At 39.6% G+C, this 14,670-nt stretch overlaps 1 protein-coding gene across 1 annotated transcript in view; it reads left to right on the plus strand.

The window, feature by feature from the left end:
• The window catches only part of COL19A1 (collagen type XIX alpha 1 chain), a 383,293-nt gene that overhangs the window by 338,678 nt on the left and 29,945 nt on the right, over positions 1 to 14,670 (plus strand). Inside the window, exons 42-44 of the mRNA XM_004605970.2 lie at positions 6,136 to 6,180; positions 11,224 to 11,268; positions 11,360 to 11,422. Coding sequence (XP_004606027.2) covers positions 6,136 to 6,180; positions 11,224 to 11,268; positions 11,360 to 11,422 — 153 coding nt within the window. The remainder of the gene's footprint in view (positions 1 to 6,135; positions 6,181 to 11,223; positions 11,269 to 11,359; positions 11,423 to 14,670) is intronic.

A 14,670-nucleotide genomic window follows, 5' to 3' on the forward strand; every position in this document is an offset into this window, starting at 1 on the left:
GAAGTGGTACACTTTTTTTTTTTTTTTTGCTTTTGGGGTCACATCTGGCGATGCTCAGAGCTGACTCCTGGCTCTGCACTCAGGAATCACTCCTGGCGATGCTCGGGGGACCATATGGGATGCTGGGAATCGAACCCGGTCGGCCACGTGCAAAGCAAACACCCTACCCGCTATACTATCACTTCAGCCCTGAAGTGGTACACTTTAAATCTATATGATTTTAAAAGAAGCAGAGAAACAGCAGGTCTAAATTCCCCAACATCTGAACATTCCAAGGAGACCAGAGGAGTGAATGAGTGGAGAGAGAGGGAATGAGAAGTCAGAGAGGTAGGTTGGCCAAGAGCAAGGCAGAGTCCAGCATCAGCTAGTTATTTAGTGGTGCTCAGTGTGTGAACAGTAGATGGTTAAGTACCTGTCCACAAATCACCGTGAGTTCTGTAGCAAGATAAGTAAAGGGATTCAGAGTAAACACAAAGACAAAACAAAACAAAATCTTGCTCAGCAACTTGACTTCACAAACATGTGGTCAGTAGACTCTGCTTGATTCATGATATAATAAAAAATAAGTAAATAAACTGCTAGAATATGTATCTGAGGGACTTTTCTGAATAAATCCTGAGGCCATAGGACAAGGGTGGAAGCAGAGAAGTCACTGTTATAAAACTATTTCCGTAATACAGGTGGGAAAGGTGTTTGCTCAGATCAGCTGAGTATTCTGTCCAGCTCTGCAAGCAAGATGAGTGCTTAGTCTTTGGCTCATGGTGCTGAAATCTACCCAGACCACACCTGCGACTGCTTAGGGGCACATGCAAATACGAAGATATCCCCCTGGTCCCTGGTAGATTTATTTTTAAAAAACAAAAAGAGTATCAAGGATTGTGTCCAGATACCCTCCAACAAGTATTATAAGACCCAGAAAATAAAGAAAAAACAGCTAAGTAAACTGAGACAAAGTGATCAGGAAGGTAAGAGAAAAAAAGTAATGTTATGGAAACCAAGTGAAGATGTTTCTAGAAGTAGAGGCAGTGTTTCTAGAAGAGACTGATCTTCTATGTCAAGTACTGAGCACAATTGTGTTGTATACAGTGTGCAACACTGACTGTTGAATTTAGCAATAAAGGTCATCAAATATCACCTTGACCAGAGAATTTTCTTTTTTTGCTTTTTGGGTCACACCCGGCAATGCTCAGGGGTTACTCCTGGCTTTGCACTCAGGAATTACTCCTGGCGATGCTCGGGGGACCATATGGGATGCTGGGAATCAAACCTGGGTTGGTCGCGTGCAAGGCAAACACCCTACCTGCTGTGCTATCTCTCCAGCCCCAGACCAGAGAAATTTTGTTTACACTTAAATGGATTTAAGAGAGAAGAGCAAAATAGAACTAAAGATAGAAAATACAATATAAACAAATGTTTGATTAGTTTAGCAGCAAAGGAAAGCAAAACAATGAGCCAGCAACTATTAGAGAAAGTCAGGTAAGGTTTTAAAGTGAATTTTAAGAACAAAGAAATACCACAGTACTTGTTTACATTCACTGTATCACTGTCATCTCAGTTTTCATCCATTTGCTCAAGCGGGCACCAGTAATGTCTCCATTCACCCCAGCCCTGAGATTTAGCAACTCTCCTCACTCGTCCTTCCAAACCGTGCCGTACTGGAGGCTCTTTCAGGGTCAGGGGAATGAGACCTGTTATTGTTACTGTATTTGGCATATCTAGTACACCACGGGAGCTTTCCAGGATCTGCCATGCAGAAGGAATACTCTCGGTAGCTTACTAGGCTCTCCAAGAGGGACAGAAAAATGTATATATACATTGGAAGTTATATAACACCAATAAGATTTGGGAGGAAGGTTGGGCCACACCCAGCAATGCTCACGGGTTACTCTGGGCTCTGCACTCAGCAGGAATTACTCCTGCTGAGTGTCTGAGAGACCATATGAGATACCAGGGATTGAAACCAGACCGACCACCCACTATACTATTGCTCTAGCCCCAAACACTACTTTTAGTGAAAGTTTTCTACCCTCTGAAACAAATACAGTAATACCCAGTGGTATTCAAGGCTACTCCTGGCTCAGTGTTCAGAGGACATCCTTGGCAGTGCGTGGGAACCATATGTGGTGCTGGGGACAGAAATGCTTTAGTCATATACAAAGCATGTGTTCAGGGGAGAGGAAATGATGTGGTAGGAGATAAGTGGAGGATTCCTTAATAGATAAATAGTAGAATCCTGTTGTATAAATGGAGCATTTGGTTTTGGAAAGGAGTCTGGATAATTCATATATATTAGAGATGGGAGAATCAAAATAGGGATGCAGATATCCATACGTGGAAACATATTAACAGTTCATTGGAATCTACAGTTCCTTTCTGATTGCTTAAATTTCTAAAGATGAAGAAAGAAGTTCATGATCTAGAAGTGAGGGAGAGAAAAGAGGTTATAGAGCTACGAAGGAGATCTTTCAGGAGAGAGGGAGAGTCCAGGCCTATAGAATGTCATGACTGGGCAACCCCATGGCCCCCTTGAGGTTCACAGTCATGAACTAAGAGAACACTAGTTAGCAAGATTACACTTCCCCAGCGACATAGACTCAGGTAAAAGCCCAGAAAAGGAGAGAAGTTATAATAAATAAGGTTCCAGCTTTTACAGGTGAATATTAGAAACAATAATAGAGTAAGACATCAAAGGTAAACATAAAGAAAGTGATGATAACAAAGTAACTATAGAATTTAAATTACATAATAATGGAAAGACACCATCCAGAAAGTGAGGCACAAAATGAAGACTTTACACCATTTATGCAGTAGAAGTCTTGGTGGCATCAGAAGTTTTGTGGCTTCAAGTTACACAGAGTGAACGACAACAGTGGAGATAGCAGGAATGTTAGGATACATGAAACTGAAGTTATGGAGACAATGAAGTTATTGTTACTGACAAGGACTTAGATATAAATTTAAGATTGAAAGGCCAGATCATTAGACCTCTCAGTTCTCCTAATAAGAGATCAAAATGGCTAGGCCATCTTGTCAGACAGAAGATCTCTGCATATTAATTTTTATCAAATACACAAATGTTTTCATTGCTTGAAAATTTTGAGTATATGTATTTCAAAAGTAAAAATCCAATAATTTAAAGAGGCAGAGTGAAACTGGTAATTACCTTTTTATACCTCTCACAATTTATGTATCACCAAATTTTTCCTTTTCACTATAGTTAAGCTTTAAACATTAAAAGATGATGCTTCTAGCTTATACGTTGAATTTTCTATCCTAGATGGGTTTTGCCTTTAATTCTTATGTTATTGAATATTTAAATAAGCTTTTATGTTGTCATGGTTTTTTTTTTTTTGCTTTTTGGGTCACAACTGGCAATGCACAGATGCACAGGGATTACTCCTGGATCTGCGCTCAGAAATTACTCCTGGCAGTGCTCAGGGGACCATATGGGATGCTGGGAATCAACCTGGGTTGGCCGCATGCAAGGCAAACACCCTACCCGCTGTGCTATCGCTGCAGCCCCCAATTATGTTGTCAAATTTAAAACTAATTTTCTTTAGTGTTCAAATAACTTTTGTTTCATTCTAACAGAAATCAGATATTTATGTTTTTTTCTGGCTCACATTTTTGTTTTTATGTAATCAATATGTAAGTTATATGAAATATGATATAATGAGAGGAATAAATTTTCTCAAAAAATATCTAATTAGTAGTGCAATTTGTGAAATTAGTATGATATATTTCTTTCTTTATGAAAATCCTATTTAAATGTTATTCTACTCCTGAAATTTCTGTTATATTACATTAGAATGTTATTTAATCTTATTCCATTATTTCATAAACTATAACTTTATTACATGGTTAAATATTGGCTTACTAATCTATTTTATTCATATTTTAATTTTTTCCTTAATACTATAATTTATGTATTGTCCTAAATGATCTTTAACATAATTTGATCAAGTGGCAACTTTGCAAGAATTTCATTAACTTTGTAAATTAGTGTGAGTAGCAATAACACCTTTACAACATTTTCTTGCCCTCCGAGAATAAAACATATCTCTCCATTTAATCATGTCTTTTTCTATGACCCTGAGTAAACTAAGTTTTTTATGTAGATTCTACTCAACAAAAATTGCCATTTTATTATCCCATATCTAACCATTAGTATTTTATCATTATCAACTTTATCTAAAATATCATATTGCTTTTAAAAAACTTAAATCACTGCTATTCAGGGCAATTCAGGAATATTCTGATTGGTGCAATGAGGACAACAAAATCTCCACTGTGTATTATCATATTGATATCTTCCATGTATAACCCTATGTCCACTAAGACAAATATAGAAAACACTCCTAGATGTTCAATGTGCTTGAACATCTAGAAGCACAGATATTCAATGTGTTTCGTCTTTTAAGAAATAGTGATAAACTACTTTTGAATGTGTAGAACAAAAAGTATTGATTAGCTGTAAGTACTTATAACACTCATTAAAAATAAGTTGCAGAGATGCTGAAGAGATAACTCAAAAGAGGTTATAGCATGTGCTTTTCATTTGCAGGACCCCAGGTTCAATTTGAGAAATAAATGACATCTCCCTCCCAGCACTGGCTGGGTGTGATTCTAAGAAATGCCACTGGGGAAGCCCCCCAAAAAGTCAAAGAAATGATAAATTGATTGTTTGCTTTCATTAAGATTGTTGTTTATTGGGGCTGGAGCAATAGCACAGTGGGTAGCGTGTTTGCCTTGCACTCAGTCGACCCAGGTTCAATTCCCAGCATCCCATATGGTCCCCTGAGCACCACCAGGGATAATTCCTGAGTACAGAGCCAGGAGTGACCCCTGTGCATCACCAGGTGTAACCCAAAAAGCAAAAAAAAATTGTTGTTTATTTTTTAACAAAAATAAAGTATTAATAAATTAAATTGGATACTGATTTTGTTGTTTCCATTTACCCACAAATGATGTACCAGATGATGCGGATAATACATATGCTACAGGTGATTTAAGTGAAGTGGGAAGAAAGAGGTGGTAGCCTAAAGAGGGGAGTCTATTGCCTCCCTGCTTCAGCTACCACTGTCACCAAGGAAGTTTCTAGAAGAATCAGGACTGATAAAGTCAGCCAGCAGCCCTAGGACAGTAATTAACAATCTACATGGCATAGATGCTTGCATTTCACCAGTTACAATAGGCAGTTGTTAAACAACACCTATATTCCACTTGATCTTCACAACCCCGAAAATTATTCCTACTGCCAAATGTGGAGACAAACTATGGGATTAAGCTGGAACAAAGAGTTTGCTCTTTACAGGAAAAAGAAAAAGTCAGTTCTCCATTCTGCCCAAGCTCTTTTAGGTCTATCAGCTGCCCTCACATAAAAGAATTTCAGCAGGGAGAATAGTCAAATACTATGTTTATTTGGTAGCTTGGAGGTGAGAAAAAGATAGTTACCTACTCATGAGAATACAACCTCCAAAGCAAAGAGACCCAAGAATTCACACCCTGGGCAGAGATGCGGCTGACTCCAAGATGAAGAAAATGTGTCCCTTTGCCTCTGCAAAATTGGTTTTTATAAGGTTTTTCCCAAACTGCCCTCAAAAAATCTGTTGTTCGGATGCTTTCAGGGGGAAGAGCAGGAAACAGATAATAGATTTCTTTGGTATCCTTAGATACCTTCTTTCCTGCAGGAGTCTCTCTCTCCTAACCTTAGTGATGTGGGCTTCTGCCCTCTCAAAAGGTCCTGCATTCCAGAGGCTTCTATGCCTTTGGGCTGGTTTGGATTGGAGACATAGTGACGTTTCCTAATGCATTTTATCAGGGCTCTTCCCAGTGTACCTGCAAGACTTAGAAATGCCAAAGAAAACTTTACCTCTTTTTTTTTTTTTGCTTTTTGGGTCACAACCTGTGATGCATAGGGGTTACTCCTGGCTCTGCACTCAGGAATTACCCCTGCCAGTGCTCAGGGGACCATATGCAATGCTGGGAATTGAACCCGGGCCGGACGTGTGCAAGGCAAACGCCCTACCCACTGTTACTATTGCTCCAGCCCCAACTTTACTTCTTTTAAGTTATAATTTGGGCATTGTTTTTATAGCTAAATCTCATTAGTAGTATTTTTTTTAATTTCAACAGGGAGATCAAGGCCCAGCGGGTCCCCCAGGAACAGCTGGAATATCGGTGAGTCCAGATCATCTAAAGTTTGTGTCAGAAGCAAATAGTTGTTTTCCAAAGAAGCTTGCAACTGGGTAACAAGAGCAGGGGAACACTTGATTCCTAAAAATTCATTTACTATAAATTTAATTTCAAATATAAAGCAATCATTCCTCTCCCAACCCCCATAGCACCCATTTTTTAATTTTCATATTTTTTCTTATCTCTGTTCTTTTTTATTTCTCATTTCCTTCCTGTTCACTTTTAAGGATAAGGAGGAGTACAGAAGAGACCCCAGTTACCAATAGTGATACATTAAGATATACATAGTATACATCAATTCATTCACAGATAATTCAAAAATATACTTTGGGGATCTTGCATTGTTTCTCTATTCTTGTCATATTTCAAGGTTTCTCGAGCCTCAAAGAGCTAAGTTCTCATCCTCCAGCATGTACTTCAAGTTCTTTGTATTAAATTGCAATCTGTCTTGAGTTTTCCCTTGGCCCTATTTTAATAGCGGAGCTTTTATTGCAGTTAATGTTTCCTCGTAAACTAGCCCTTCAATCCTCTCAATCATTTTTGTTGCTCTCTAGTGTCAACTGTTTTAATCTCATCAAGGTCTTTTCAAATGAATAGGAAGTGCTCCAGGAAAGGTTGAAATCATTTCTGTGAGCCCTCGGGACCATTCTGATCTTCATTCATGATACTCTAATTAAAATTTTGTGGTCATGCTTTATAATAAAAGGCTATTTATCCTTTTGGTAGATGCCCCTGCAGGGTAGGTCCAGGGAACAAAAGTCATTGAAAACCATGTGCTTAAATCAGGAACATGTGAAAGACAAGGCCTACTGCCACTGCCCACTGACGTCTGCTAATACCCTAATGTTTCCCAGATCCACCCACAACCACCCCATCTCTTAAAAGGCCAGTAGTCACTATTTCATTGCTAAATATAACGCACTGCTAATTGAATCCCATTCATATTCCTAGAAAATATCTCATATAGAGGATAACAACCCCCTCATTTACCTGTTCTACATCACATTAAATATGACAATGATTGCAAAACTGCAACTACATTCTTTAGCAAGCATTTAAACTAGGGGAAATACCTCAAGTGAATGAGCATGTGCTTTGCATTTGTGAAGACTTGAATATGATCTCTGCTGCTGCAGGGGGTGCCCTGAGATCATATAGTCCAAGGAAAACTGCAAAAGGAGTCTTGGAATCTTGACGCCAGTAAAGCTAAGCTCAGCATTGCCAGGACTGGCCTTGGGCCCTCTAAGTTCTGCTGGAAGTCTCTAGAAAAATAAATACTAGCTATAGGACAAGAGAGAGAGAGAGTATAGGGTTTTGGATGAAGCCTTGCACATAGCCAACTCTAGTTTGATCCCCTGCTCTGCATTTGGACCCCGATAGTGATCCAAAGAGTGATCCTTGAGCACAGAAATAGGAGTAAGCTCTGTGCCACCACATGTGGCCTAAAAACCTTTTCATGCACCCTAAATATAAGTACTGCTGGGAATCACTATTTTAATAATTAGTTATTATTAAATAATTAATAATTTAATAATTAATAATTCTTACCATTGGGCCTTACTTTGGCTTATAATATAAAATAGTTTTAAAATTTGGGAAATAAGGGGCTAGAAAGATAGTTCAGATGGTAGGGTGCTTGCCTTCGATGCAGACAACCTAGATTTAATACCCAGCACCCCATATGGCCCCCCAGTCCTGCCAGGAGTGATTTCCAGGCATCGCCAGGTGTGATCCAAAAAACAAAAGTAAAAACTTTGGAAATAGTGATGAGAACATACAACTACACCATTGCTACAGTGAATATCAGGTATATCTACCTAGTATCACTTAATTACATACCTCAAAATTAGTTAATATAGTAGATTTAATGTAACACCTATTTTTTAGAATAATGCTAATGTTTATGGTTTTATGTACAGTTATTGCATTTCATCACCAACAAAGAGCCCAAGACCCTCCAGCACCGTTGTCTAGCTTACTTCTTCATATATTCCTGTCTCCTAATCCCACTGCTTGTTAATCTGAGTTTATAGTCCAAGGAAAATGGTTTGCTGTCATTTGACACTGTATACTCCATTCTTTATCTTTATGTAGACTACAGATAAGTGAGATAATCCAGTATTTGTCTTTCTTCCCATGACTTATTTGTATAATGTGATACTCCCCAATAATTATTCATGTTTTAGAAAACAGCAATGTTTCATCTTTTCTTACATTTGCTTAGTATCCCTTTGTGTATAAACCATAACTTCTTTATCCATTTCTCTGTCATTGGACATGAGGATTATTTCCATACCTGGCTATTGCACTTAGCACTGCAGTGAACATAGGTGTGTATCTATCTTTTCAAAATAATTTGTTTGCAGTTGGTGGTAGATGCTGAGAATTGGAATCTCTGGGTCATATGGAAGCACTATTCTTTGTTTTTGATGACACTTCATATGTTTTCCATAGAGGCTAAACCACACAGCATTTCTACCAACACTGACTGTGAGAGTTCCTTTTTCTTCACATCCCTGCCAATTCTGGTTGTTTCCAGCCTTTTTTTTATATACTTCTTATGCATATACTTCAACACCTCAGTAAATAAAATTTTTGGCTCTGATTGTAGCAGAGACAAGTCCTAGTTGGCCACATCATGATTACTCTGCTGAACATAAAGTTACCTATTTGTTCTCTCCCTGGAATAGACCAGTCTATCTCTTCCAAGTGCATTCAGGGCCATGCAGGAATTCCTCTAGAGCATCTTGTCTCCTTTCTCAGTATATATACCAGTACGCAGGAGGAAGTATCTGTAAGTGCTGTGGAGTGGTCAGCATCCTTTTCCCCAGGTTTTCTGAATTCTACCTGACCTTTGGGATTACTGCTGCCTACTAGCTAATGTCCCTGTTACACTTATATCAGATCTTGAAGATCTCTTCACTTTGTATCTCCGATGTCTCACAATGAGACCGGTTTAGTCATTGACTATCTTAGCTCTAACACATCCCTCCGATTCTGGCCCATAGGAAATTCAGGAATGCTTCTTGTGCACAGCTGAGAAGCTAGCTGTGCTTTCTCAGTCCCCATTGTTGACTCAACTGTGCTGAAGCTTATAAGGTGATCTGAACAGAATTCTGAATAGGAAAAAAGTCACTGTTTTCTTCCCTAGAAACCTACCAGGGTTTCTATGATATCACTTACATGCCATGTTGCTTTTCTTTCTCAACCGTAATATCCTCTGTCCAAGGGATAGGAGGCACTCTTTCTCAATGGAACCTCTTCAGGTGTGGTCCTGTCTTTGCCATACCTGTAGGATAACATTGGTTTGTCCTTTCTGCCTTGCAACAGGGAGCCAAGGTTTATTGGGTTACTCCCATCATAGTGCTCCCATTCCTCTGTGTTTATTTGTAACTTATTTCGTTGTGCTCTGTTAACTTGTAATTATTGCATTTCTCTTTTCACTAAGTCCTTTGCATAGTTAATTTAGAGCAATGTCCTTTTTGTATAGACATAGGAAGACGTTATTGCTATGCTTATGTAACTTGAGAGTTAACTGACTCCAAATAATAATCACCCTTGGGCATCTGTTCTCTCAACTTGAGCAGCCCTTACTTCCTAGCACATCAAAAGCAGGGTCTTGATGAGGGACTGGATGGACTCAGGGCAAGCAGTGATCTAGCCTGGCATGGAAATGGGCTTGACAAAAGCACCATAATACCTAACTATAAGTTAAGAGCATGGTCATGGACAAATTCTGTCATGATCCAAAAAATGTAAAAGCTAGATTCGGACCCTGCTAGAATTAAGAAAGATTAATCTGGCCTGAGCACTGTAGTCTGAGTCTGTAGCTAGATGTCTCCAGGAGAGCCACCCTACAAGCTCAAAGTATCTCTTACTGTGTCCATACAAAATAACTAATATTAAGAAGTAGAATTAAGATTTAATGAAGCTATTGGACTGAGGAAAGGAGAAACACCCCTGGGTGGTATTTCCCTACTTTGAGCCTAATTGATCAGGAAGGGCTTTTTAATATGTTGACTTTGCTGGGGGGGTCAGGGTATGGTGCTACCCCCCAATGCTGGGGAGTTGGAGAGAGTTGGTGACAGACGAGAGAGAGACCAGGGCAGCAAGATGGAGTGCAGAGAGACTAGCAAGAGGGACAGCGGGAGAAGAACGTAGAGGAAAAATGCAGGAGCAGGTGAGTGGAGAAAGGAGAGATGTGGCTGTGAGAGAAAGCACGGAGAGATGAGCAGGAGAGACGAGAGAAGACAGGAATGAGGAACAGTGTGAGACTAGAATGGGGAGTTTAGTGAGACCGAAATGGGCATGGGGGAAGAATGGAATAAATGGCAACTGATCATCAACCAGCCTCATGGTCCTCGTCTCCTCCTTTGTCCACCCATGGCATTAGCCATTCCGGGTGGGGGAGCAGCCCAAGTCCACCGAACGCAGGCAGCAAGAGAGAGAGAGAGAGAGAGAGAGAGAGAGAGAGAGAGCTGTGCGGGCTCCCTAGCTGCCCGGAGATTACACACAGACCTTCTTGCCTTCCTGTGGCCACTCTACCCAGACTCTGTCTACTGTCAATCCAATAAGCCATGCCATGTTGGAACAAGGAAATCTTTCCTCTCCCCTTCAATCAGGCATGACTTTTCCAGTCAAATATGCTTTGTCCTAGTCTTTAAAAATCCTGTTGAGAAGCCCTAAATCTAGGAGAAACTTCTTAGAACTCTTGTCCCTCCCATCGCCTAAAATAGAAACAAACTACTGAACAAGCACATGTGAGATCTTGAGTAGTAACCATTTAACATTATCAAAATCATTATCCTCTACACACATGCCTTCCGCCAGGCACTTATGTGTGCACTCAGAAAGCTGCATCTCAGCCTGTTCCTCGCAGATTGCAGGGCCAAGCACGGGTCCCTCAGACCCTCTGCTTTAGGGACAGGGCTTCAGTGTGGAGAGGTACAGTGCTGCGGCACGGTAAACTCATCGGTGGGAGGGAAAGGTACCGCTTGGCTAACACTGTCCTCTGATTTGATTTCCCAGGGGAAGCCAGGAGCCCCGGGACCTCCAGGACCTCCAGGGGAACCAGTGAGTTCTTCACTTACCCGTGGCCAAGTACTTTGCATGCACTGTTTAAGCTCTCTTGACAATTCATTTTTGCCCATGGTCATATCTGCAGGGTGAGCGAGGACCTGTTGGAGACATAGGCTTCCCCGGACCAGAAGGACCCTCTGGAAAGCCAGTAAGTATTTTTCACTGTTTAAATTTATCCAGCTTGAGAAATTTTCTAAGCATTGCTGCTTCACTTGTCTCCTCAGAAAATCAGAGATTTGAATAAGTGGTTTCCAAGGAAGTAAGAGCTAGTTTTACAAATGGGTTTTTTGAAGTGTGGTTCTCACTGAGAGTCCTCTCACTGTGAGGTTCCTTTATGTCTCAAACAATAGTGAGATTTCATTTTAAGTGTCAGGAAATTAGACTCATTATTTGCAAAACCTAAGGATCTCAGGGGAATTAAAAAATAAAATGGCCTGTCAGGTCCTAAAATAAAAAGTAACCAAAGACTCACAGATAATAGCACTTGTATATTAAGCTAAATACTACATTCTATTTTCTCAGATTCTCTCCTTTATCTTTTGGCTTTCTTCTTACTCTTTCATGTATCATTCCCTTGTGGCCTAAAGGAGCACCCAGCTACTGATATCTATAATATTGCTGACATTATGGGAATCATTCCTATTAATTCAGTTGAATTCAATTCAGTTCACTTTAGTTCAACATATTTTCACCTAACTCCATGCTGTTTACTAAAGATGTGAGGTAATATAACCATGAAATGACATATCCCACTCTTCGGTTTGCTATTTATAGAAAGACCCTGCTCCCTTTACTTGTTTATTTCTTTGGGTCCATAGGAGAAGCAGGTTTTATTAAAAAGGGAGGAAATTGAAGGTGTATAGACCCATAGAACACAAGAGGCTGCCTCAGTTTTTCTGAACTCTTCAGGGTTATTGTACTTTCTGTTGTCATATCCAGTGAGAATACACCATAACATTCAGAAACATTGATAATTTAAAGTCAGGAAGATCTAGGTTTGAATTGTGACTCAAAGGAATTGCAAATCACTTAATGTTGGCATGGTTGCCACTTGCAGCTGCTTGCCACAAATGGTGCATGGTAGTTTTATTCCCTGTTCCCCCTTCACCTCCTTTTACGTATCCCCATTCACATATTCTATAGTCCATCAATTAAAATGCTTCCACTAGGTTCCTGCGAGTTAGGCAAAAATCAATATGTTCATTCAACATATTTTCCTTGAGCATATGCTACATGCTATATGCTCTTTTGATTGCCAGCAACTTGTGGGGTTTTCATCCTAGTACAGGGACTCAAACGACAAACAAATTCACACTCACATAATTCAGGTAGAAGATGATCTAAGCATAGTAAAGTGTTAGAATATCATTTCATTAGATTTGCAAAGGGTCATTTTACAAAACATACATGAAATGAGAAATCGCGCCTTGGGGAGATTGTGGGTAGAGACATTGTTTCAAGAAAAAAATGACTGGTAGAGGACTACATCTGGGTGCTGACAGATCTCTAATAGATAAAATTAAGTCAAAAATGAATGAAGCTGAAGAAGAATGAGATTGATATCAAGTGAGATAAAAGCAGTGGTCAGCTCACAAAGAACTACTAAGCTGTGATTAGAGTTTGTATTTAATTTGAAGTATGATGGACAACCACTTGAATGTTTCAAACAGAGAAGGAAAAGTAATTAGACAGCATCTTAAGTGTCACTCTGATTAGTGTCTAAAGATAAGACCGTAGAAAGCTAGGTGGGTAGAGAACAGTGAGGAAGTATTGCCATAGTCCCCTTGAGAAATAATAGTGGTAGGAACAGGTACATCATAAAGAGTAGGGTAATTCAGGACATACATTGAAAGGAAATAAGCTGATGAATTGCTGATAGACTACATGTGGCAGGTAAAGAAGACAAATTCAAGCTATAGTTTGGGGTCTGAATACCAGGTGAGAGTGGCGCATTGGTAAAGTGTAAAAGACTGCAGATAATGAGTTTGAGAAGGAAAACCAAGTTACTTTGTTTTGGACACATTCATGTTGAATAACTAGTAAATATTTAAGAGAAAGTGTCAAACAAGTGGTGGATGCAAGTCGGAATTACATGCCCTGGCAAGGTCAGGACTGAAACCAATTGAGCCTGGATGAAATAGAATCATTGTGGATAGGGAAAGGAAGTGAGAACTGTAAATATTATGAAGAAGACCCAGCAGAAAGAAATTAGAGCTAAAGAAATATAAAGAGAAACAGAAAATTTTAGATTTCCTGGATGTCAAAGGAACTAAGTATATGTGTGTGTATGTATGTATAATATACATATAAAAGTATCTTTTATTGGGACTAATAGCCATACTTAGATACATACAACTTGAGAGCTAATAATTCTCTACTGGGTTTCTGTTTTAGAAATATGGAGGTCATTGGGTGGAAAAGATTATAGCTGTTAGTGTTTTGATAAGAATAATTCAGTTGCTAGGGGAAATTTGATGGTACAAAAAAAACAATAATAATGAATTGGAGAGAAAACTAGGATTCCAATCATAAGAGATGTGGATCTTAGTAAGGTATAGAGTAGAATCATTCTTAAGAGAAAGGAAGGTAAGTCGGTGCACAGGTGCATGGAGGTTGGGGACTGGGGGCACAGTCTGGCAGAGGGATGGTGAGGCAATTCTCTACTGTCTCAGTAAATGAAGAATTGAATCATCACCTGAACACAGGAATAGGACAGTGATATAAGTAGTCTGACGAGAAAGGAAATTATGGAAAAGAGCACTGTTGGACTGGAGCAATAGCACAGCAGGTAGGGCGTTTGCCTTGCATGTGGCCAACCCAGGTTCGAGTCCTCCGTCCCTCTTGGAGAGCCCGGCAAGCTACCGAGAGTATCCTGCCTGCACGTCAGAGCCTGGCAAGCTACCCATGGCATATTCGATATGCCAAAAACAGTAACAAGTCTCACAATGGAGACGTTACTGGTGCCCACTCAAGCAAATCAATGAACAACGGGACGACAGTGCTACTGTTGGAAAGTAGGAAAGGGAGCCAGATCAGGGACTAAAAAAGAATGTCCAGTAATGCAGAGGGGCTTGTTGTATTCCAGTGTTTAATATTTAGATTGAAGCAAGTATGCAAGAACACTCATTTGTTTGGTTTTTCCAACACCCAGTTAGCTGCTTAGACACAGACATGTGATAGACAGAAAGTTGGTATACCTAGGAATGAGGTTTACAGGTAAGGGAAATGAGACATTCAAGAGGGAAATACATATAGATTGTTATCAAAATCTCTAAAAATAGAGATTGCTGTCCTATGGAAAGCAAGTTAGTAATGCCTCAGAGAGAAAAGAGAACACATATTGATTGTCTAGATGAATTTCAAGAGACCAAAATATAGGGGTGGGGATTACAGGAC

This window comes from Sorex araneus, chromosome 4, assembly GCF_027595985.1.
Source record: "Sorex araneus isolate mSorAra2 chromosome 4, mSorAra2.pri, whole genome shotgun sequence".
Classification (NCBI taxonomy): Eukaryota; Metazoa; Chordata; class Mammalia; order Eulipotyphla; family Soricidae; genus Sorex; species Sorex araneus.